The following is a 23,808-nucleotide window of genomic DNA, read 5'->3' as shown; positions in this document are numbered from 1 at the left end:
CTAGTATCAGAATGGCGTCACCTTTCTGTCGGAGGCATGGTAAGGTATGACCATTAGTTTTCTCCCGCATGCCTTCACTAAGAGGAGTAAAGAATAACTGGAGCCTGGGCCATGCATCCTCCTAAATGTAGCATGAGCATTTCAACCTCTGTACAGAGTAGAGATGCACAGTCTCCATCTCACACCTCTGAATTCCTGGTGATGTTCCTTGAAGAGGTAAGTCATTTAAGAATCATTCTAAAAATTGTTTGTATAAAAGTCTTCTCCACCCTCCCCATCCGTATCAACAATGGTGAATCCTGTAAAACAGCAAGTGTGGCTAGGTAACGGCGATGGAAAAAGACACTCCAAGGAGCTGATAATAAGGTTTACTTTTCCAGCAGCCCTCATGAATTTTCCCTGCATGTATTAGAAAGTTAATGACTGAATCACATAGTGAAGCCCAGGTACTTTACATTAGTGAGACTGAAATTCGGTAAGTTTTGCTTTTTAAAAACTAAATTTAACAAGTATAAGGCTTACCTACTTCTAAACAATTACTTATGGTAGTGTTTAAGAAAAACAATCTGTTCTAGAAGCAATCTAGTAAGATGCACTGTAAACATTTTGATTACAAATGTGTTTGAACCTGTCACCATAATGGCAGTACTATTTTGTAAAAAACTTTTTAAAAACCCAGTTTCTCATGAACATAAAAAATTGTCTTCAGAAACCTGGTTGGGGTGTTTCTCCAACTCCTCCAGCCAGCTGAAATACTGCCAAGCTCACTGCATGAGCAAGGCTATCCGCATTTTCCTGCAAATTACATGAAAGGAGATTAGATGAGAACTAGCATCAACTCTGAGGGAAGGGGAAGGAGCTTCTTGATTTTATTTCAACGTATCAAATGAAAAATTTTCTTTTTTTCAATCTTTCAGTAACAAATTCCAAGACTCTGAGAAGAATTTGAGTTTTCCATTTATTTAAGGCAGGTGAGTCCTTAACTGATTTTACAATCTAATTTGATTATTCCCAAACTCTGAATAATTCAATAAAACCTACTCCTTAAAAGCAAGGCCACAACTGGCCTAAGAGTAAGTAACCGTTCAGGTCCCAGATGGCCTCTCCCCGTCCACCAGGGATTTTTATTCCCTATATTCTGGGATGGCCTAAGCTTCTGCCAAAAAGCTGCCAGCTCCCTTATAAAATGCCTCCTTCTGACTGCCTGTTATCAGGGTTTAAGATGATGGTGTGTGAAGAGGGCAAATTTAAAAGTCCAGACCATGAGGTCTTTACCTTATCAGGAGAATAGCAGCAGAGGGCAAGGCTGTCTAAAGGAAATTACTTTAAAAAACAAAAGTCCAGAGACAAAGGGGTGCCTGGGTGGCTCAACCAGTTGAGCATCTGACTCTTGGTTTCCGCTCAGGTCATGATCTTGGGGTCCTGAGATCGAGCCCCACATCCAGCTCCGTGCGGAGTCTGCTTGGCTTTCACCCTCTGCTCCTCTCCCCCCGCCCACTTGTGCACACTGTCTGTCTCTCTCAAATAAACAAAGTCCAGAGACAAAGATGAATTTCAATCAGCATGGCTGATGGTACCAGTTAATTTAAACATGGACCGCAAAGCTGATTGTTTTCATAAAGCAGCAGGATTATGTTTTTAAAGGAGGGGAAAAAAGGATAATCCACTTCAGGCCACATAAGGCAAACCAAGTCTCTATTTGTTATTCATACCATAGCTAGAAATAGGGCAGTTTCAGGAAGTCTGTAGTAAATCAAAAGAAAAATATTTGGGGAAATAAACTAAGTGCATCTAATTTTGTTCAACTACTGATGAAAATAATTTTGTATTATTAATATGAACCTAAAAATCTGCATAAACAAATCTGACATTAAACCCTTAATTATCAGTGAGACTGCAACACTATTAAAATAGTTTTTCTCTCCTGCCACCAACCCCACTACCCATGTTGTCAGACTCTCACTGCACATTTTTTCAATAGCACTGCCCCAGCTTACCTGCGAGTCCGCTTCTGCATATACTCGGACTATATCTTCCGTACCAGAAGGCCGGACAAAAGCTCGGGAAAGCTTGTACTTCTTCACCAGGTCATTGATGGCCTCCTGTAGTCCCGGAGGTGTAACTACTTGTCTTTCAGCATCAGTGGTGCTAATGACTTGCCTGTCTGCAACCTATGCAAAACATTTTGTATTTGTCACTATTACACTTCCTTTCAGAAGCCTACCTCTTCAACGTAATTCCTACCGAAAGACTGTGGCCATTTCAATAGTAACAGACCTACATTTCAGCTTATTGTACCCCCAAGTGCAACACTGTCAGACAGTAAGGTACCAAAATAAGCACAGAATACAACTGCACTAAAATTTTATGGGGCGCCTGTGACTCTTGGTCTCAGCTTGGGTCATGATCTCAGGGTTGTGAGATCCAGCCCCGCATCATGCTCTGCGTGGAGTTGGCTTGAGATTCTCTCTCTCTCTCCCTCCACCCACTCACGAGCTCACACTTCTAATAAAATGTTTTAAAAATTTTTACGATTTTTATTTCTGACAAAATCAAGGTTAATTTCAGTTGTACAGCTTCTTTCTTCAATATCTAAAGAATACCTCAAGCAAAAAAGATACCATTTCCACACTGTCTTATAGTTACCACTAAAATAGCCAGTAAGTACTGTAGGCCTTAAGTCACTGATCAAATAACCCTAAGTATTTTTATAAAGTGGAAAGTGGCAACCTGTTATGTAAGAGGGTCATGATAAAAATTGCCTAAATATGCCAAAAACTAATCTGAACAATCAGTAGCCATTTGTGTGAACTCGGGCCTTACTACCTGTTAATTATCTTTCACAAATGTGTACAATGGCGTATAGGTATCAACATTTCTATGAAATGCCTTTAAAAAAAATTATCTCCTACTTTGCAGCATCTAGCCCCAGGAAAGTACTATATGAACCAAGAATCACGCAAAGGGAATATTTTCACTCAAAATGATAGGCTATCAGGATTGCTTCAAAATAACATGGGGGATATGGTGAAGGACAATAGCTGAAATCTGTTGAAGCTGAGTTTTGTTCTCCCCACACTTCTGTGTTTTAAACTTTCCATAATAAAATCTTCATTATAAATATGTATCACCTTTTCTTTAAAGTTTGTAAAGTGAATACTTCTCAAACAATTGAATGGTTATGCCATAATTTTTAAGATGTGACAAAACACAGATGATATAAGGCATTTTCTGTGCAGTATACGTACATAATGAACTATGACACAAAGGAACTACTTTCACATAGAGATTGGAGATAATACATTTTAATTTTCAGAAAAGTAGTTTTTAAAATCTCGCTCCCACCTTAACTTTGAGCTGTCTGTTTGGGAGATCTGTATAAAGAGCATCCCACTGCTGTACAGTCAGGCCCTTCAGAATCAAGATTGCCTCAATCACCAGCATGTCAGAAATAGCATCACCAGCTGCCTACGAGACACAATGGAAGAAAGTACTTTAATGCCAGCAAAGCTTGGATAAGAATGCTCTTGTCTTAGAAAACCAATCACAGTATCCTGTGCTTCCTCCCTGCCCCCACACGGGATTATTAAACTGGAGTGGATGGAGAAATAAGGGAATGGAAGACCATAATGAGTTAAACAAAGAACACTGAAACTAGCTCTTGAGAAACTTGCCTCTAATCTTCCTCATTATAAATTAGACTGGATAACTCTTAAGGTTCCAGCATTAACATTCTATGATTCAAATTTTCCTTTATAACTAGATCCCTTTTGAGATATTTATTACCATGACAATGGAAGGCATCATGCATGGTAAAGTGGTATAAGACACACCTGAAGTTAGATCCATACTCTTCACTTAGTAGCTCCGAGCTCTTTGTTTCTTATGAAATGGGAATTATAACCCCCTCCCTGTGTTATTACAAGGATTACACAATGAGGTATGTCAAGTGCCTCGTATGTGCAAGATACTCAAATATTAGTTCCATCGCTTTTCCTAGTCCCACTCTTTGCTTGCTCTTCCATTGCCATATTGTAGACTCCAATCTCAACGATGCAACACATATATATAGACTCAATAGCTGAATCTTGCCTCTAGGTGCAAGCAACTCATTATACTTAAAAATTTTCATCATAAAACGTAGGGGGAAGGAAGCACATCAATGTTTTATCACCGCATTTCAGTGTAAATCTCAACTGTATATACATACCACTGTGGCAAGGAAGCTGCCAGGACTTTTCTACTTTAATGTCTTATTCAGGCGTGCCTGGGTGGCTCGGTCAGTTAAGCATCTGACTTCGGCTCAGGTCATGATCTCAGGGTCCTGGGATCGGGCTCCCTGCTCCCTGGGAGTCTGCTTCTCCCTCTCTCTTTTCCCCCAGCATACTATTCTACCTTCTGAATAATGTAAAAGTAACCAAGAGCCTGCCACCCCACCAGCTCTGACCTGGTTAAACAAGTCAATAACATTTTCAAGCATCTTAGCAGCTTCCCGTTTCTTATCTTCTAATTCTTTTGCTAGTTGTTTTATCTTTGTTTCAGCAGCTTTACTAAACAGTACCTGTAATGAAAGCATAAAACACAAAGTCACAAACCACTATCCATGCCCCAGGCACCCTAGCTAAACCACTTTTGAAACTCAAAATGAATCCGGAAAAACTGAGGGGAAAAATAATAGCAGACGTCGAATGAATGAAATTAACAAGATTGAATCAGTACCCAAAAGATATTACAGGGGGAGGGGGGATTCATTTATAAATTATGACACTGGTTATCAAAATTTAAAGAGCTGATTACAAAGAAAGTACCACCCTGGCAGAGGCAAAATACATGAGTTCATTATGTCTGCCCCTCGGCCAGCTCCATCTGTCCTGTGCCACCAGATTCTTTAAGCCTGTGTCCATTTTACTTGGAAGAATATATAATTTAACATAAGTAGTGCAGTTTTCTTATCCTAAAAATTTAAAGGATATAAGCTAGGTAAAAGTAGAAAGCGGTTCATCATATTTATCACATTATGGCAAACAGTACCATGGATATTATATACATCATGTTCCTCAAGATTCCTGTCATTTTTAAAATTCTTTGGCCATGATTTTAGTGCCTTCCAAGGCTCAATACTACAGTCAGCACTTGATGAAATAGATGTTTGTTGGTAAACTAAAATACACTGGCCAGTTTTTGCCGGAACACAGCCACACCCACTCACTCAACCCTATACCAGCAACAGCGACCTTACAGCCCAAAGACTAGAATATTTACTATCTGCCCTCTAAAATCATTTATCAACCTCTGCATTAATTAGATTACTGAAGTTATATTTTAACTGCATTTCCTAAGAAGTTATTTTTCTTACGTTCAAGGCCTCTAGAAGCCAGCTCGGAATTAATGAGGAAAATAATCTGACCTAGATAACATATTTTCTGTTGGCCACCTCCAATCCATTTATGAAATGAGGTGAGATATAAAAACGTTTTAAAAAAAAAATCAACCTTATGAATATACTGAAAGCCACATAATACACTTCAAAATAGTGAATTTTAAGGTATGTGAACTATATCTCAAACTTTTTAAACATTCTACCTACAGAAAGCCCCCTAAAAATTTTATATGCTTATTGCTAATTACATTCATTTCTAGTTGTTCATAACTTAATTCTCAGGCATTCCAACACTTCAATTCACCAAAGCTACTGAACTTTCCTTGTACCACCTGTGGCCCGTTCAAAGAAAAGATTTTAAACAATATATAGATGATCTGCTTGTAAAAAAAGAACTGCATATTTTTTTTAAGAAACTAAGAATCATCTCTTCATACTCAAAGATCATTATCAATCTAAAAGAAAACCAGTTTCACAACACATAAGAATATAGTATGTTAACCAAATAATCTGATTCTACCATCATACTGATCATTTCAACAAAGGGGGGTATAACCTATTGCCATCCAGATACAGAACTCCCATCATTAAACGTCCAGCTAAAGCCGGTTGTAGCTGATTAAAAAAACTTACCGTGCCATGCCCATTTGCTTCAAAATAAACTCCAATGTCAAACTCTTGAGCCTTGTGGTGCAAATGTTTTACACCAGTTTTAGTACAATAGACAGACACCTATAACATATATTTAAAGAAACACAACAGCAGTTATTCAATGGGCAGATATTATGTACCTACTCTCCCAAGGATACAATAGGGAACAAACCTCCTGGAGCTCGCTAGTGAGGAAGACAAGCAATTAAAATACAAAGTGGTATCAGTATGCGGGAGAGAAGGCAGTAAAGAAGCCCACAGCCAAGGAAAAAGCAAGAGAGAGAGAGTGTGTCCCCTGATAAGATAATGAAAGATTCCAAGTGGGAGAGTGATATGATCTAACTGCAGAAAGCTCAGTTAGCTACAGTGTGGAGAATGGCTTACAGTAGGGGTCTGCAAGCTTTTACCACAAAAGGCCAGATGATAAATATTTTAGGGTGCACAGACCATATGATAGAGATCATATCACAACGGCTCACTTCTGCCACTAGTATAAAAGCAACCACAGATGATAACGGCAACAAATGAGCATGGTTGTATTCCAATAAAACCATAAACCCGTGGCAGGCTGGATTTAGTCCACAGGCCCCTGTTTGCCATCCCCTGGCTTAGAAGGGTCAAAGAGATTGGTTTAGGAGGTTTCTAGGACTAATCCCATTAAGAAATTAGAGTGGTAAGACTAGCAACACTGGGCAGCCCAAGTCTTGGAGAGATCTGAACGAGAAGAGTGGTTAAGACTGATCGCGGCAGAACTACCGAGGAGACCAAGATCAAGTCAGATCAGCATTTGACTGGATTTAAAAGACCTCAGGAAAGGCTAGAGCTCAAAATACTTCATCCACCCAGAGGAGAATGGATTGATGATTAACAGTTTCTGGTGCATTCAGTTTCTTAAACAGGGCATTTTACCTATAAAAATTTTTTAAGACAGAACATGAGAAAATACTAAAACGATAACTCAAGTACTGAGAATAATCCTCATGAACAGCAGGCCACTGGGCCAGATGGAGTGCCGAGGGCGTTTACTGCAACCTTCTACTTAGGTCACAAACTAGCAGCCTCCTGATGTGTTTTATTTTGCCTACCTCTGGAATTTCGCACCAATTGCCAAGACTAAAAAAGTAGGAGGTTCACATAAAAATTCAGATTTTCAGCTTCTCTTGAAGAATCTGACTAAAGGAGATAGCAGTGGGCCTGGTGGGCACTGTTCCTAGTCCTTATACCCCTGCTGTTCTTACCTCACCTATTCTACCAGAATTTGACTTTGCCATTCTTGCTTAAAAAAGAATGAAAAGGTACCAAAAACTAGTAAAATGCAGCAGTCTGAAAAAGGATACACAAAAGTTGGAAAATAATACACTAGCTAGTGAGAAAAAGAGAAAGACAAACATCTAATTTTGGTCATGGACCCTCTAACTCACTCTTAGAGCAGGTGATGTGGTATAGAGGATGGTCAGTCATCTGGTGGATGTTGGGGGAAAAAATAAGATACAAAACTAGTAACAGATTCCATCCTCAGACCAAACTTGCCCTGTGAGCCTGAACAGGTCCTATCCCGTGGGCGCGTCTCCCAGAGTCCAACCTCAGCAAGAATGTCCTACCTTCGACAACTGATCAAAGTCCTCACGCTGTACCATCCCCCAGGTAATATCTAATCACCCAGCCTGCCTTCAGGAGTTCAGGTAGATTTAGCCAGAATCCTCCCTGACCCCTGATGACTGCTCAGTAATTTTCCATCTAATGACCCCCACCCCCTTTGCTCCTTGGCTCCAAAATCTCCACTTTTCCTTGCTGTATTAGTTGAGCCCAGTCTGTCTCCCACACTGTGAAACCCCAAAGCAATAGTCCCTATGCCTACTGAATAGGCCCACTTCTCAAGAAGACTGCACAGGACCATTTGTCACACACTTTGTCTTAAATGTGCCTGATAACTGTGGTGGCAGTGTTTAGTCCTTACCAAAAGAATAATAAAACCTCTCATATCTCTATAACAAGTAGATAAGTGGCTGGTTCCAAGCTCTAACTAACGGAAACTCTCAGGAGCCTGGGAGACGGGGGTGCTATCTTCCCTTAAGATTATATTTCAATGAGGGGACTCCAGACCCTTATGGAAAACATTCCCGAGCTATAAAACTTGCTTAGCCTTTAAAAAGATTTACATTCACTATAAAGGAGGCAGAGAAAGAATTTATAAGTTTTCTAAAAGAAATGCTCTTAAAAAAAGGGAGGGGGGAGAATCTCTCTTTTCACATCAGGGACAATATTTTTTTCCTATTTTTGATTTCTACTTACCCTTAAATGGACAACAGCTCAGTTTCATGTATTACAACCTATTCACTTATATGAGGGCATTGTTTTCCTCACAGAAATATCTTAGAATATATTAAGAAGCTACCAGAAAATTGAAATGGTTCAATACCTTCATAACTTCTTCAAGATACCGTGTTGAACTTCCATTTGCATATGCAGTTTGCACAACACCAATATTCAAACTTTCTCCAATCTAGATAAAAATAATAATTGCCTGGCCATCAAAAGTAATGACATTAATTACAAAAGCAAACATATAATGAGAGTTCTAAAGGATGACAAAATCATCGCCTAGGTCAGCTGTGTCTCAGTTTATGCAATAAATGCCTAAAGTGAAAATTTACATGAATGCCAGAAAAAAAGCTAAAATACTTTTGAGCATTAAAAAGTATTTAACTGAATTCTCAAAGTATATCTTTCCCAATATTATAATAATTACTTCTCATTACGTTCTATATGTAAAGCTGGCCTAGGATTTCCAAAAAAGCAAAACAGAATAAACCTCTCTCACATTATTAAGCATATTATAACACAGTAAATATAGCTCTCAGAAGATGAGATTTTCTGTTTAAACTTGAGGCTTTGGGACTGATAATGGGAACTCTCATTAAAGTGTCAGTTATGAAGAAACCAAAACTTCACAAAGCTTCAAATCACAAACTCTGCCAGTATAAGAAAAGAGTACTACCTTCAGGTTCCAAATGCCCCATGTTGAAATGACTAAAATTACCGTATCTTCTTGTATTTTCTGGCCACAAAGGTAAGGAACTCTGTAAGAATAGTGCCTCTGAGACATTCAAATGCCTGTTAGTCACCAGTAAGTCTTGTTTTAAAGGGCAGTCGATCACCCCACCATACCTCCAACAGGAGCTCTTTAAGGAAACTGCTAATTAGTGTTGCTATCTTGTCTCCATCTATGAGATGAAAGTGACCATCTACATCAAGGTAGTAATAAACAATTCTGTCTGCATCTCCATCAAAGGAACAGCATCTTTCATTAGACTTCATTTCCATTCCTAGCACACAGAATTTTAAAATGCATTTCAGTCATAGAAATGGGAATAAACCTCCATATAAAAGTTTTTTCTCTTACATTGGTTACAAAGGAAAAATATTTCACTAAAGTATGATCATAACTGGCCTTGTGGTACTTAAAAAATTATCCTTCTAAATAAAAGCCAATGTCTTAATCTTTAAATAGTATAAAGGTTTATTGGTCGTTTTTACAGGGTAAATTCTTTCACAGCTAATTGGAAAAGAATTCTATGCTGAAACTTGATGTAATATTAAAATAAAATTCTGTTTTATAAGCCAGTTGGTTTGGCAAGACAGGTTCCCATATAGTTTTTTGAAAGCTACAGATATTTGTGAATGCAACTGACCTAGTACTATGACGTCCTTTACATATAAAAAATAATCAGCAATAGGGGCGCCTGGGTGGCTCAGTTGGTTAAGTGTCTGCCTTCAGCTCAGGCCATGGTCCCAGGGTCCTGGGATTGAACCCCACGTCAGGCTTCCTGCTCAGCGGCAGCCTGCTTCTCCCTCTCCTCCCCGCTTGTGATCTCTCTCGCTATCTCTGTCACTCTCCCTCTCAAATAAATGAAATCTTTAAAAAAATAATAATCAGCAATAGATGAGGTATGTGCTTTAATTCTAATAAAAATGATTTTTATTTGTTCACACCATCAGTAACAAGAAACATTGGTAACTAAGAGCAAAGAATTATAAACTGTGAGAGAAATATGGCTTGTGTAATTTGCATAAAGCTATCAAAACCTCAGCAACTGTCATGTCAAACTTATTAGAAAATTCTGCTGTTCCTTAGCCATGACAGCAGCAGGTGGACAAATCCAACATGAGACTTCCGTGAGGAATATGAACATAAGGTTGACTACAGGGCATAACACAAGCTTCAGGAAAGTGAGAGGGCCTATGCTTTTGTTCATATTGTAGCCTGTGATGTGGGGCCGCCAGCGCAAGAGTCAAGAAAGAATTCTTGAGGCATTTTAAAGTACAAATATGTGCTTCTATTATAGCAGGGGACAGGATCCATACCAGAAAGAGCTGCACTGTGATGGTGAGGAGTGACTGATTATATACTTTTAAGTTCGCGAGGAGGAGTGATTAGAGATAAGGGAAGTTTCTAAGGAATTTCTCCATGCTGAAAGTGAGGTTTACAGGACCTTGGAGGTCTGGTTATTGTCAAGATAAGGTTGCTTTTAGTCTCTATTAATAAACATCAACATGAAGGCAGCCATAAGTTCCTTGAGGTATGTCACACTCTGCATGTCTCAGGTATGAGTGGGCTACAAGTTGTAAAGAGATTAATTTTAGCTACATTTCTCATGCCTTTGTTCTCCTTACCAGTGCCTAGAGCAAGGGAGAGGAAGAGCTCCACATTCAGTGAATGGACAGAACCAAACTGTCAGTAAAGGTCGAAACAAGCAATTCAATAAAAAGTTCAAACTGGTTGATTCAACTAAAAATTTAACTGCTTACTACAGTGAGGCAGGACCATATAAATGAGAGAGCTGACTGGATGAGGTCTGTGGAGTTCTGTCTGAAGTGGGCAGGAGCCACTCCACGGCAGCTGATTACTGCCATGTGAGAATGGACATTTTCTGATTTTGGTAAAAAGAAGCCAGAGTTTCTAATATTTAAGTGAAATCACGGAGTTTTTAAATGGCGACAATTAAACACACACACAGCAGACCAAACAAAACACATCTGCAAGCCAAGCGTGGCCCACCCGCTAACAATTTAGTATCTGCAATGCAGTTAAATATAGAACACCTCTTAGTACAACTACAGTCTACAGAAGTTTTCCTCTAATATACCGACTGTGGAGAACAGTGATTTTTGCAGACAATTATAATTAAGCAGAGTTGAATTCCCTTTCCATAGTGTGTCTAATTCAGATAAGGTGAAAAATGCTACTTACTATTGCTGTCCTTTAGATCAATGATTCTCAAAGTGTGGTCCCAGGAGACCAGCACCATTAAGGAAGGCTGGGTACTTGAGAAATGCAAGTCCTTACCATACCTAAATCCTACCCCAGAGACCTACAGAATCAGAGACTCTAGAGCAGGACCAGGAATCTGTGCTAACAAGCCCCCCAGGTGATTCTCATGCACGCTACAGTTCGAGATTCACAGCTCTAAACACCAGTTTCTGATTTTCCTTCCCCCACCCCCACATGGTAGGAGTTGTGTGACTTACGGCAGAGAGCAGACCACGTTCTAAATGGCACTGACGAGTAAGGAGACGCCCAGATGTCTCAAGCAGCAGTGCCAGGACTAGCTGCATGGACTCAACTCACTTGGCCACTCTGTCTGGAAATAAGACTGGTTTCCAAGAGCTCTAAAAACAAATTTTCTACATACCCTGTGGAGGCTTCTGATGACTTTTCACAAAGTCAGCCCCACATAAATGGTTGAGTTTCCCTTTGGTTCCATCATTAAACAGCTGAACTGACAGACCCTGGGAAATGTAGTGTTCCATTTCTCTCAGCTTCAGGGCCCCTATGCCGTTGGCACAGTCAACCTTAAGTGATCTATATTCATCTCCACTGCAGAAAGCCTTAAAAGGAAAACACACATGGAAGAAAAATTTCAAGTTATAAAAGAGTAAAGCATAAGGCAAATATAAGTATATGTAAACATCTTCCATTGTTTCAGTTAACTCATCTATTTTAACCTGGGAAACAAAAGGGTACACACATTCAGGTGAAAATTGTAGAAAACCAAAGTAAAATTTAAAAACCTTTAAAAACTTTTTTTTTTGGACACTGACACTAGAACAGTTTCACTGATGGAATAACTTATGGTAATGGAGCTTTGTCAAAATTTAGCCTCAGTTAAGCAGGGTCCCTTCAAAATAATACTATAGCCTATATTACATGACAGGCATTCAAATGTGGGAATAATTATATAGACGGATGAGCAGAATGACACCTGTCATTCTCTTCACAGCATGTAACACCACTGGGCAGATCTGGGTTTTTCCTTGTCAGTCTCCTCCCTGGCCCATCCTCACTTCAGAATATAAATTCTATGAGAACAAGGGCTTTGTTGGGTTAACAACATGCATTCAGTATCTGTTGGTCAAATTAATTATACCCCCCCAAATCTTTCTCAACCTGGTTTAAGAAGCTAATCTACCCAGGAGATAAAATCTTTCTCAGCAGTAGACACTTCAAGTATCACGCCAATAGCACCTAACATTAACCCTATGAGAAAATTCATCTGAATGAATATGAAACCACAAGAACCCCATGTTTTCTCTCCCAATTATCTCAGAATGTACTACGTGCCTTGCCAAGTAAATGCCAACAGATATTTAGCAAGATACAAGGGTCAAACCTTGTGGTGCCCTAGAAAGAAAAAGGAAATACACTGCATTTTTGGAAAAAAGGAGGAGTGACAAACTATCTAATTAAGATAAATTATTCAACTGATGTTACTCATTTGCTTAAACTCTAACCATGTTCAAGAGATTTTCACCTGTTTGGTAAGCTCCATAAAGGCCTTAGAGAGTTTCTCATAGTAACCTTCTATGGTTGCCTTTCCATATTGGCCACTGGTATTTCGACAGTACACCATGTAGTGTAGCTGGGGTGTTGTTAACAAGCCGTAATCTGTCAGAGAAATACAAAAAGCAATTTGTCACATTTCTTAATAAAGAAAAAAAAGTTTAAATGGATTGATACCATATGAATTTGACAGATCTTCCTTAAAAAAAAGACATCTCAGAAAACTAAAATGCTAACTTCCAAACTATTCAGAAATATGCATAAATATCCACTGAAATCATTACAAGTAACTGTTACATTATGATGTTGTGATTTATAATAAGAAATAGAGATTTGGTCTCTGTCTCCATTCCTGGCAGGGCTTCTAACCTTTAGAATTTCTAAGCGATGAGAGCAAGGAATTGTCTTTTGTTATGCTAATGAGACGACGAGGACCGCTCCTAGACAGGGCCAGGTTGGTTGCCAGGGAAACCAACCATGTGATTAAAGAGTTGAAACTTCCAGACCTCTCCCTTATTCCTGGGCCCCCTGCCACTCCAGGGAGAGAAAAGGACTAGAGATTGTGTTCAAATAGCAATGGCCAATCACTTAATTGATCGTGCCTATGTAATGAAGCCTCCATAAAAACCCAAAAGGATGGGGTTTGGGTTGATAAACGTGTGCAGACTGGGGGGAGTGGCTGCCCAGACAGAGAGCATGGGAGCTCCATGCCCCTTCCCACATACCTTGCCCTGTGCAGCTCTTCCAGCTGGCTGCTCCTGAGTTTTATCCTTTATCATAAACCAGTAATCTGGAAGTAAAATGTTTCTGAGTTCTGTGAGCCCTTTAGCACACTACTCAAACCAAGGAGGAGGTCGTCAGAAGCTCAGGTGACTGGATTCTGAAATGGGGGAAGGGGAGGAGACATGGCACTGAGCCCTTTACCTGTGGGATCTGACCCTACCTCTAGGTAGATAATGTCAGAGAATTAAGTTAATTGTTTGGTAGTGTTAGAAAAAAACACACATTTAATATGGATAGGTAACATAAAAAGAGAATATAGAAAAATAACTGAGTTCTATTTCCAACAACACTGCAACTATTTAATTCAGATGCACCGTACTCCTGAAAACAACCAAAAATGCTAGATAAAAGAAAAATCTCTTTTAAAAAAGCATCGCTGTGCCAACAAGTTACAGAGGACTAAGGCCAAAACCTCTGTGAAGAGAGAATTCCAAAATTTGAGCTCTGGGAAGCCAGTGTGGCTTTGAGGGCATTCCTCTAAAGCAGAAATTAACCTACCACTTTTGGTGCAAAAAAAATCCTTGCTGACTTAAGATGGGAAGGAAACCCAGTAGAAGACCAGCCCCTCATGAAGCTGAAGCCTCAAAGAATTATTCTTCAGTGCAAGGCTGAGTCAGAAGTGAACTAGCTCCAAGTGCCCACTCCTAGGAGATTTGTCTTGACATCAAGAAGAGCAGGAGATAACCCATCCCTGAAGAGCTGTCACCAGAAGCACAGGCCTCGCCTGGATTTCTGGCCCAAATCACATAACCAAGAACTCCCATCAAGAAACTTGTCATCCACCCGTCAGGTAGCACCCCCAGGCACCCAGCAAAAGCAATAACCAAACTTTGCCACAGAAATAGGCCTTCACCATAAACCTCAAAAATGTCCCACAAATAATTTCCCAAGAAAAACCGCTTATAGTCAAAAATAGCAAACCACACAAGAAAAGCACCAAAAGCAAGAGCAAGAAACAGGAGAAATAGCAGAGATGACCAATATCCAATAAATATTCTGTAACTAAATCCATCAGAGGTCTTCAAAGTCAAGCACATGAGTTAGGACTAGAGACAAAAAGTCATTTAAGCTACTGAGCCCCGCAGGTATACAATGGAAATGGTATTTTATGAAGGCAACCACGGCTCTGATACAAGATTCGGAAAGAAGGAGAGGGAGGAGTTCAAAGTGGATCAGCACTTAACCTAGTGCGATGGAGGTGTATAAGGAGAGGATAACAGTATTCCAAAAGACTTACTCAAGTAAGTAATCTTTACTACAACGTCGGGATGTTATGACTCGTGCTTACTTCCCTGACCTTATCTACTAGCTTCCCCCATTCTCCCTATGCTGTGGCTACATTAACCTTTCATTTCCTCAAGAACACTAAGCTGAAGAGAGAAATGACGGAAAGGTCCAAAAAAAAAAAAAAAAAAATTACTCTCACGTTTTTCTAGATTAAAACATTAGAACAGTGATGGTTCTAGAGCTAGAATGACAGTGCAAAAGGTGAAGCATTCTGAGGACAGTATAAACAATAGTGTTACACCAGGTGAAGCTGGAGTAAGGGCAGACCACCTAAGTGGAGACCTCACTTAGCCTAGTGCTTTACAAATTGCAGACCTGAGCCCATCAGGGATCATGGAATCCACTTAGTAAGACACAACCAGCATCTCTGCATTTTTTTTTTTAAATAACACAGATGAATGCACGTCATGCAGTGTGGGTATTATTTACTGATACTTTTGTGTCAGTTACACACACAGGTACATATACACACATCATGATACAAAATGGGTTTCTTACTTTAATTTGTGAGCGGCATGAAATAGACTCCCTGGAGGGTTGTATATAGCAGGCAGTCAAAATGTTTGATGGGGGCGCCTGGGTGGCTCAGTCGTTAAGCGTCTGCCTTCGGCTCAGGTCATGATCCCAGGGTGCTGGGATCGAGCCCCGCATCGGGCTCCCTGCTCGGCGGGAAGCCTGCTTCTCCCTCTCCCACTCCCCCTGCTTGTGTTCCCTCTCTCGCTGTGTCTTTCTCTGTCAAATACATAAATAAAATCTTTCAAAAAAAAAAAGTTTGATGAACTAATAAAAAATTAAACTATACATAGCTGGAGCTTTGGCAGTAAAGATGATCATTCAAAAATCAAGCAGAATGAAAGAGAGAAATAAGGAACACCCATATGAAGAGAGTGAACCCACAAAGAAGACCGATAAGAAATAGTGGCCAAGAAAGTCGAAGCTTCAAGAAAGAAAGGAAGAGGTCACAGTGTGAAGAGCTATCAAGACAGCAACTGAAATAAAAACTTCAAAATATAAATTCTGAAAGTTATTTTTAGGTCACAGATCCCTCTGAGTATCTGACGAAAGCAGTAACTCCTCTCCCGAGAAAAGTGCGTGTGCTGGTTGGTAACACTCTGCACACTGTTATCAAGAGATCAACCAGGTCCCTGCAGCTTAACCACACATTTCCCAGGGAGCCCTGGGCCCCAGGCTAAGAATCCCCACTTTATAATAGCCACTGGATTTGGCAATTAGAATTCAGGTGAGTGTTGAGAGAGACACTTCACTGAAGGGGCAAGGACGGAGACTTTGCCTGCAGTGGGCTAAGTAATGAGTTGAAGAGCAGAGAAGTAAGCTCCTGGAACAGGCCAAATTAACTCTGAAGGACGAGCACAGAGGAGCTGGAAAGGAGGTTAAAGAAGTCTCTAAAATGAGAAACTAGGGAGATACTAGGGAAATTCACCTCCAAGCAAAATGGAGTCACTGCATTCACAAGGGGCATGAACGATGTGAGAGCAGGATTCTAGTCTCCATTTTCCTGCATGTAGTTCTTCATTTGCTAAAATAGGAAAACCTGTCAAAACTTAAAATCAGATTATAAGCAGGCCAAAGATATTTTCCACCACTATTCGATAGGTAACAGCTGATTCCACATGTGATCAGCTATTTGGGAATACATGATATTGACAAAAGCTCCCCAGAATGAACACCTTCAAGTTAACGTCAAAGGTTTTTATTTCAGGAAATTTGGCCTTACTAAAGTAAAGAAAGTTAAGATCAGTATTTCTTATATATAATCTCCTATAGCTAAAACAAAATATGCACACCCAGAAAAAATTGTTAACTTTTTAAATTTAAAAAGCTAGTATTTTATACCTAGAAGTTCATTTTTTTAAAGATTTATTTATTTGGGGTACCTGGGTGGTTCAGTCATTAAGCGTCTGCCTTCGGCTCAGGTCATGATCCCAGGGTCCTGGGATCGAGCCCCTCATTGGGCTCCCTCCTCAGCGGGAAGCCGGCTTCTCCCTCTCCCACTCCCCCTGCTTGCGTTCCTTCTCTCACTGTGTCTCTCTCTATCAAATAAATAAATAAAATCTTTAAAAAAAAAAAAAGATTTATTTATGAGAGAGAAAGAGGTAGAGACAGTGCATGCTCATGCAAATGGGGGGAAGGGCAGAGGAAGAGAATCTTTAAGCAGACTCCTCACTGAGTGTGGAGCCCAATAAACGGCTCTATCCCAGGACCCATGAGATCCTGGCCTGAGCTGAAAACAAGTGTCTGACGCTTAACTGACTGAGCCACCCAGGTGCCCCTGTACCTGGAAGTTCATTTTTAAAAAAGTTATTTTATCTGTACTTTCAAACTTTTCTAAAATAAATGGTACTACTTTTACAACTTTCTTAAAAGTTTTTTAAGTTTTTTAAAGTTTAATTTACAACTCAGGATAGCTACATACCATGGAATTGACCTCCTAAAACAGTCACACCATCTATTACAGACTGTGAAAGTTTCTCGCTGCTGGGCCTAGAAAAGAAAAGGAAGAAAATAACACATCCCATTCTGAAACCAAGAGTTGCTAGTTCTGAAAGCAAATGCTACAAATTTCAGGATAATAGGTTCACTGTATTTGAACTGAAACCTGTAAAGTCTGAAAACTGCAGAGATAATAGAGGTATAGAGTATAAGCATTTTCCAGCAGCCTTTCACAATACATTTCTTGGAAAGAGTTTGGCTTTTAAATGAATTTAGAAAACAAATATAAAAATACACTAACTACACCATACCCAAAAACCTTTTCAAGTTTGACTGTAACACCATATACAACACCTAAAAATAGTAGCAATAAATACTGAATGCAAACACTTTGCATAATGCAGTACTGGGTATTAAACTACCAAGGATACAGAACCTATTTTTCATTTGAAAAAGTCAGAACAAATTATCTATCTGAAAATAAAGTAGATCATTATAACTGCCTTGTAGAAAATGAAGTTCTATATCATTTAAATTAGTTAATCGGTAAGAGGCAATTACATGTGGGATGGCTTTACTGTAGGATAATAATTTGTTTCAGAACATTAAGTCACTAGGCTATTTCTGATACTTACAAATCCACAATCAGTGGTATTTAGAAGTCTCTCTGGTAACACATTAAGGATAAAACACCAGACATTGTCCTAATGTCCTATCATTAAGACTACGACTAGAAATTTCCTTTAGAAAGAATCTCTAAAATGAAATCTTAAAGAGAATGCTTCTGTTTCAAAGTACACTTTTAATCTAACATTTTACAATAATATCTTTTTGTAAAGGAAGGCAAAAGCTGCCAAATATGACAAGTAGCCCTCTCTTGTCCACGGTTTCGCTGGCCATGGTTTCAGTTACCTGAGGTCAACTGTAGTCCAGAAGTCGAAGATCCACCTTCTGACATACTGTCAGGTCAACAGGAACCTAACACTACATCACAATGCCTACATTGGCCTCATATCCTCTCTCACACAGGTATTTTATCATCTCACATCATCACAAGAAAGAGAAGAGGGAGTACAGTACAATAAGGTATTTTGAGAGAGAGACTACACTCACGTAACTTTATTATAGTATGTTGTTACAATTGTTCCACTTTATTATTATTTATTGTTGATCTACTACTGTGTTTAACTTATATATTAATCTTTATCATAGGGGCACCTGGGTGGCTCAGTCAATGTTAAGCATCTGGACCCTTGATTTTGGCTCAGGTCATGATCTCGGGGTCCTGAGATCAAGCCCCACCTTAGGCTCAGCGCTGGGCACAGAGTCTGCCTGGGCTTCTGTCTCTCCCTGCCCCCTGCTCCTCCCCCCATTCATGCTCTCTCTCTCAAATAAATAAATAAAATCTTTAAAAATTAATCTTTATCATAATTATGTATGTATAGAGAAAAACATGGTATATAGAGTTCAGTACTATCTATGGTTTCAGGCATCCACTGGGGGTCTTGGAATGTATCCCCGGCAGATAAGGGGCAGGGGGAGCTACTGTATGTGAAATAATATATTGTTAATGTTTTCCAGTGAACGCCAGCATGGGAAAATGATATAAATATATGAACCAACAATAATGTAGATTATGAGGTAAATCTCTATAAATATTGAATTACAATCACGTGTTCTTACTTTATAGGAGAAAATAGTAAATCTATAGAAGTAAAGGGGTGGGAGACATACGTTAAGTACTTCTCTCGGGTCAGGAAATAGGTATTTTGCATACATTATCTCATGTAATCCTCACAAAAGCCCTGAGTTGGGCTTTAACATCAACATTTTATAGATGGGCATATGGAAGCTCCAAAGGTTAAGTAACCTACCCAGTCATACAGTGTTAGAGTTGGGGTTCAGACTCCAAAACCCCTAAGATGCAGGAGCGGATTACCACCTCCATCCTATTAAAAATAAAAAGGCCAGGTAGGTGGAGGAGCCTCTTAGTTCCACTTAATTCTTTCAATTTATCATGGGTACTAAAACTAATGCAATCGTTTAGGTCCAGTTCACAAAGCTGCTTTCACCAGTAACTCTGATGGTCACCTGGTATCTCTACCAATCACTACGAAGGCATCTTGGTGCAGATTCACGGCTGCTTTCACACTGATGTCCATCAACACTCTCGGCATCTCGTGTTCCTCGGCATTTGCCAAACAGGTAGCATGTTCCTCCCAGGATGGTGCCAACATTTCACCCAAAGGATCAACCAATTTTACCCCATTGTCTTCCTTAAAAAAAAAGCAAACAGTAAGTCATCTGTGCATATTCACAAGGGTGAGCTGAGGAAGTAAACTCAAGCTGTTTTCCCCTAAAAAAGACACTGATGGGTGAGTGGCTTTACCTGTGACCGTATGGAATGCCAGGCACTGGACTAGGTGTTTTATATAAATCCTCATAACAAACATCAATCCTACTAATGATGCTATTCTTACTCCAATCTTACTTTGAAAAAAAAAACAGATTCAGAGCAAGTAATCTGCTTATGTTCATACAGTATCAGTGCTGCTATTAAAACATCAAGTCTACATGACTCTTAAACCCACCAGCCACTATGCTACACTAGTTTTTTAAAAAGGTTGTCATCTGTGCATTCACCAACAATTACATGACCAGGGCACAAATGGAGTACAATGAAGGCACCGAGAGATCCTCCTCACTATGACACTGGACTCTTTTAAGAACATACTGGCCAATATATCAACCAGTAGGTGACAAAAGCTGAAAACTGACTCCCAATTCTGTTCTGCTCAAATTTTGGGGAAGAAATAAAGTGTAGTTCAGAGTGAATGTCAACTGAAGAAAACAGTTCAGTATTGTTTTAAGAAGTAATTCTAGACCTAGCAATAAATATAGGCTTCAGCCCACAAGTCATTAATTGTGGTGATTTAGACATTCAGACACTTACACATTTATAATGATCCACATTTACAAGCTGGACAAGCAATGTCCTCTTGTGTGGGGGGAAGAGGAGGTTATAATCCTTCACAGACTTAGAGCTTTAACTTGCTGCTGATTTAGCTACAAAGGCAAAAGTCTCACGCTCTTGCAATCAAAAAGAGGCGTTATTCAAACCACATATTAGTGAGCTACAGGCAATACATAATAAAACAGTTAAACTATGTCAAAAAGAATACTTTGCTAAAAAAATTGGGGGGCACCTGGGTAGCTCAGTTGGTTGAGGGTCCAACTCTTGGTTTCGGCTCAGGTTATGATCTCAGGGTCATGGGATCGGGATCAAGCCCCACATCAGGCCCTGCGCTCAGCTGGGAGTCTGCCTGAGAGTCTCTCTCCCTCTCTCTCTGCCTCTCCCTGGCTCACACACTCTCTCGCTCTAAAATAAATAAATATATCTTTAAAAAAAAAAGTAATTCTCATAACACTAGAATCATCAGGCCTCATCAGTAATCTGCCCAAAGCTCACTTTTGTTTACGTGGAGCCACCTGTTTGGCTATTCATTTAGAACAGGAAACTCTTCCCTAATATTCCCTAACTACAGAAAACGGGTCTGGGGTGCCTGGGTGGTTCAGTCAAGTGGCTGCCTTCGGCTCAAGTCACGATCTCAGGGTCCTGAGATCAAGCCCCACATCGGGCTCCCTGCTCAGTGGGGAGTCTGCTTCTCCCTCTCCCTCTGCTGCTCCCCCTGCTTGTGGTCTCTCACTCGTGTGCTCTCTCTCTCTCAAATGAATAAAATCTTTAAAAGAAAAAAGAAAAGAAAACCAGTCTAAAAAATTTTCAAAATGCACTACATCTTTTCAAATGTTTGCCCTTCTCCCCACCTTGGCTCCAATCTCTCTAATCTCTACCAAATTAACATAAGTAATACTTTTTGTTACTTATACTGTCTCAATACAACTAACTTGGAAGGACATTCTGTTATTTCTCTAATATGGACACAGTCCAAGAAATGACTCTCAATTTCATTCTCTCCACACCCTCTACAGTCATGAGCTAAATGAACACTCATCAAGAAAAAGCCATTTCAGGGGCGCCTAGGTGGCTCAGTCGGTTAAGTGTCTGACTCTTGATTTCAGCTCGGGTTGTGTGTAGTCTCAGGCTTGTGGGATCCAGCCTGGTGTCTGGCTCCACATTCAGTGATCAGTCTGCTTGGAATTCTCCCTCTCCCTCTGCCCCTTCCCTCACATGCACTCTCTATCTCTCTCTCTAAAATAAATTAATCTTTAAGAAAAAGCCATTTCAAATCCAAAGGCACATACCGAGTAGGCACATTCCTAGAATTAGAATTTGTACTTGGGGTCAAACTGCTCAGACACTAAGATGTGTTATTGTAAATAAAGGTTTGCTTTATAAGAGCACTAAAGGCATTACCTCAGGATTATGTGATGCCGTTACCATGACTCCTATTGTAGACTTTGTCTGTTTTGACCTCAGGACAGCTAATAATCCCATGCGAAACATGACATGATCAAGATGTTCTGCTTTCGTTCGAAAGCCAGCGGTCCCATATTGAAGAACGAGTCCACTGGGTTTGGCATGTAATGCTGAGTATTCTCTAATAGCATCTAAATCCATGTCTACAAAATTAAGGAATATTTTTCAAGCATAAGAAATCTTTCAAGGGCCATTTGCTTCAAAAACTGCCACCTTAAACTAACAGGTCTGCCTCGTTCTGAACCCCAACAAAGAATGTTTGAGAAAGAAAAGAATGGTACAGGGGCGCCTGGGTGGCTCAGTCGTTAAGCGTCTGCCTTCGGCTCGGGTCATGATCCCAGGGTCCTGGGATCGAGCCCCGCATCGGGCTCCCTGCTCAGCGGGAAGGCTGCTTCTCCCTCTCCCACTCTCCCTGCTTGTGTTCCCTCTCTCACTGTGTCTCTCTCTGTCAAATACATAAATAAAATCTTTAAAAAAAAAAAGAAAAGAATGGTACAGTAAGTCCTGGTGGTAGGCATTACCTACAAGATCCTGCCCAATTTGCATCATCCCCTCCAGGGCAGATGGCAGATTACCCCAACTCATCTCTCATTTTGGCTCCAGGGCTATTCCTGGACACAGGGTGAACTTAAAATGGTCCACTCTCAACTAAAATGAAGATTCCACACATAGATTCACAGACTCCTACACAATCAAAGATTACCTCATTTCACAAATGGAAAAACTTAAGCTTGGGCCTCGGTTAAATAACCTAAATTTACATGGGTAGCTGGTGACAGACTGGGGCCTAAGGTCATACTGTCAAATGGACTGGGACTACATATCCAAAATATCTGGGAAATCTGTTGGTTCTTTTGTTATTCCTCCCAGACCACAGAGACATACACCCAAAGGAAAAGCAAAGGACAACAGCCTCCTCTCCAAGACTGCCCAGACCTCCTAATGTTTCTTGCAGTGGATTTTTCTATTTTCATAAGGGAGGATCAGGACATCCTTCTAAATTAAGCTCTGAAAGTAACATCTTCTTTTTACCTTTAACTGGCCCCTAGCCCACCAGTACTTCCTTCTCTGGGATACTCCAATTTTAAGTGGAACTTGGGGTTTCCAACCTCAGTTGTATGTACTATTTATTCAATTCTTGGGTCAGTCCCATTCCCAGTTAGCCCAGAGATGAGCAGCAGTCCTATCTTGTTTTCTTCATTTTCTTTCATTGCTTCAATGAACAAAAGTTAAAGGAAATGGTGAAAAAATTTTTCTTTTGTCCAGCTAGAAAAAACTGGTATTCAGCAAGCTAATTTAGTTTGGTCCAAAGTGATCAAATCTCTTTCACAAGCATGAATACACTTTGTTAAAAACTGACCATTCGGTAATATATCATGATTATTCATAAGGGCGTAAACCAGTCCTGTTAAATCCAGAAAATCTTTTTAAAAAGAAAAAATGCTTCCACCCTTCAAAGCGTTTTCGGTCCTAAAACTACGTTCAATGAGGGCGCGACCACTTTTATTCAAAGCTTACAAGCCCAAACAGTGACCACTCTACAAGAGTTGAGAGCATCCCCCTTCCCTCCATTCAATTATCAACCGCTTGCTTGTTCCGCTTTCCTTCCAGCCCCCAAATGGCTGCACGTTTCCCGGCTCTCAACCCTGAGCCAGCACCCCCAGCTCCAGGCCTCTGGACCAGAACACCCAGCATGAGACCCTCGGGCCCGCTCGGAAGGCGCAGGGGCGGGTGTGTTCCGCGCGCGGTCCGTGGGTCAGTCCGCTAGCCTACCCGCTAGCCTGCCCGCTAGCCTACCCGCAGCCCATCGGTAGGCCGAACCCCTACGGACTGGAGAGTCCCATTCCCGTCGCCAAGCCTTAGGGCCCCACTCACCTCCGCCGGAGATTAACCCTCACCCCCACCTCACAGAGCAGCTAGCCAGCGGCGGCTCCTCCTACCTGACTGAAGCTCTCCGAACCCGCAGACGTGGCGCTG

General features: G+C 40.4%; 1 protein-coding gene and 1 long non-coding RNA gene across 4 annotated transcripts; one reads left to right on the top strand and one right to left on the bottom strand.

Annotated features, from left to right (window-relative positions):
- Positions 1–77: 77 nt before the first annotated feature.
- Positions 78–23,774, bottom strand: PGM3 (phosphoglucomutase 3). 3 transcript variants are annotated; one of them, XM_027600896.2, is made up of 13 exons: positions 23,707–23,774; positions 21,769–21,974; positions 19,485–19,669; positions 17,377–17,444; positions 12,844–12,977; positions 11,725–11,920; positions 9,200–9,357; positions 8,451–8,534; positions 6,014–6,112; positions 4,448–4,561; positions 3,346–3,468; positions 1,998–2,171; positions 78–795 (listed from the first exon to the last, which is right to left on the bottom strand). In XM_027600896.2, the coding sequence occupies exons 2-13, from the start codon at positions 21,970–21,972 to the stop codon at positions 706–708; spliced, it is 1,629 nt and encodes a 542-aa protein (XP_027456697.1). In that variant the 5' UTR covers positions 21,973–21,974; positions 23,707–23,774; the 3' UTR covers positions 78–705. The 3 variants fall into 3 exon arrangements, with proteins under 3 accessions (XP_027456697.1, XP_027456698.1, XP_027456699.1); XM_027600897.1 differs by lacking the exon at positions 23,707–23,774 and adding an exon at positions 22,864–23,041; XM_027600898.2 differs by lacking the exon at positions 21,769–21,974 and having other exon boundaries at positions 23,707–23,769.
- LOC113926240 lies at positions 17,454–19,571 on the top strand. The gene is made up of 3 exons (XR_003521245.2): positions 17,454–18,479; positions 18,975–19,034; positions 19,441–19,571. It is a non-coding gene; the product is annotated as an uncharacterized LOC113926240 (long non-coding RNA).
- Positions 23,775–23,808: the final 34 nt, after the last annotated feature.

Source organism: Zalophus californianus, chromosome 7 (genome assembly GCF_009762305.2).
Source record: "Zalophus californianus isolate mZalCal1 chromosome 7, mZalCal1.pri.v2, whole genome shotgun sequence".
Lineage (NCBI taxonomy): Eukaryota > Metazoa > Chordata > Mammalia > Carnivora > Otariidae > Zalophus > Zalophus californianus.
This window is presented reverse-complemented; position numbering and strand designations above follow the sequence as displayed.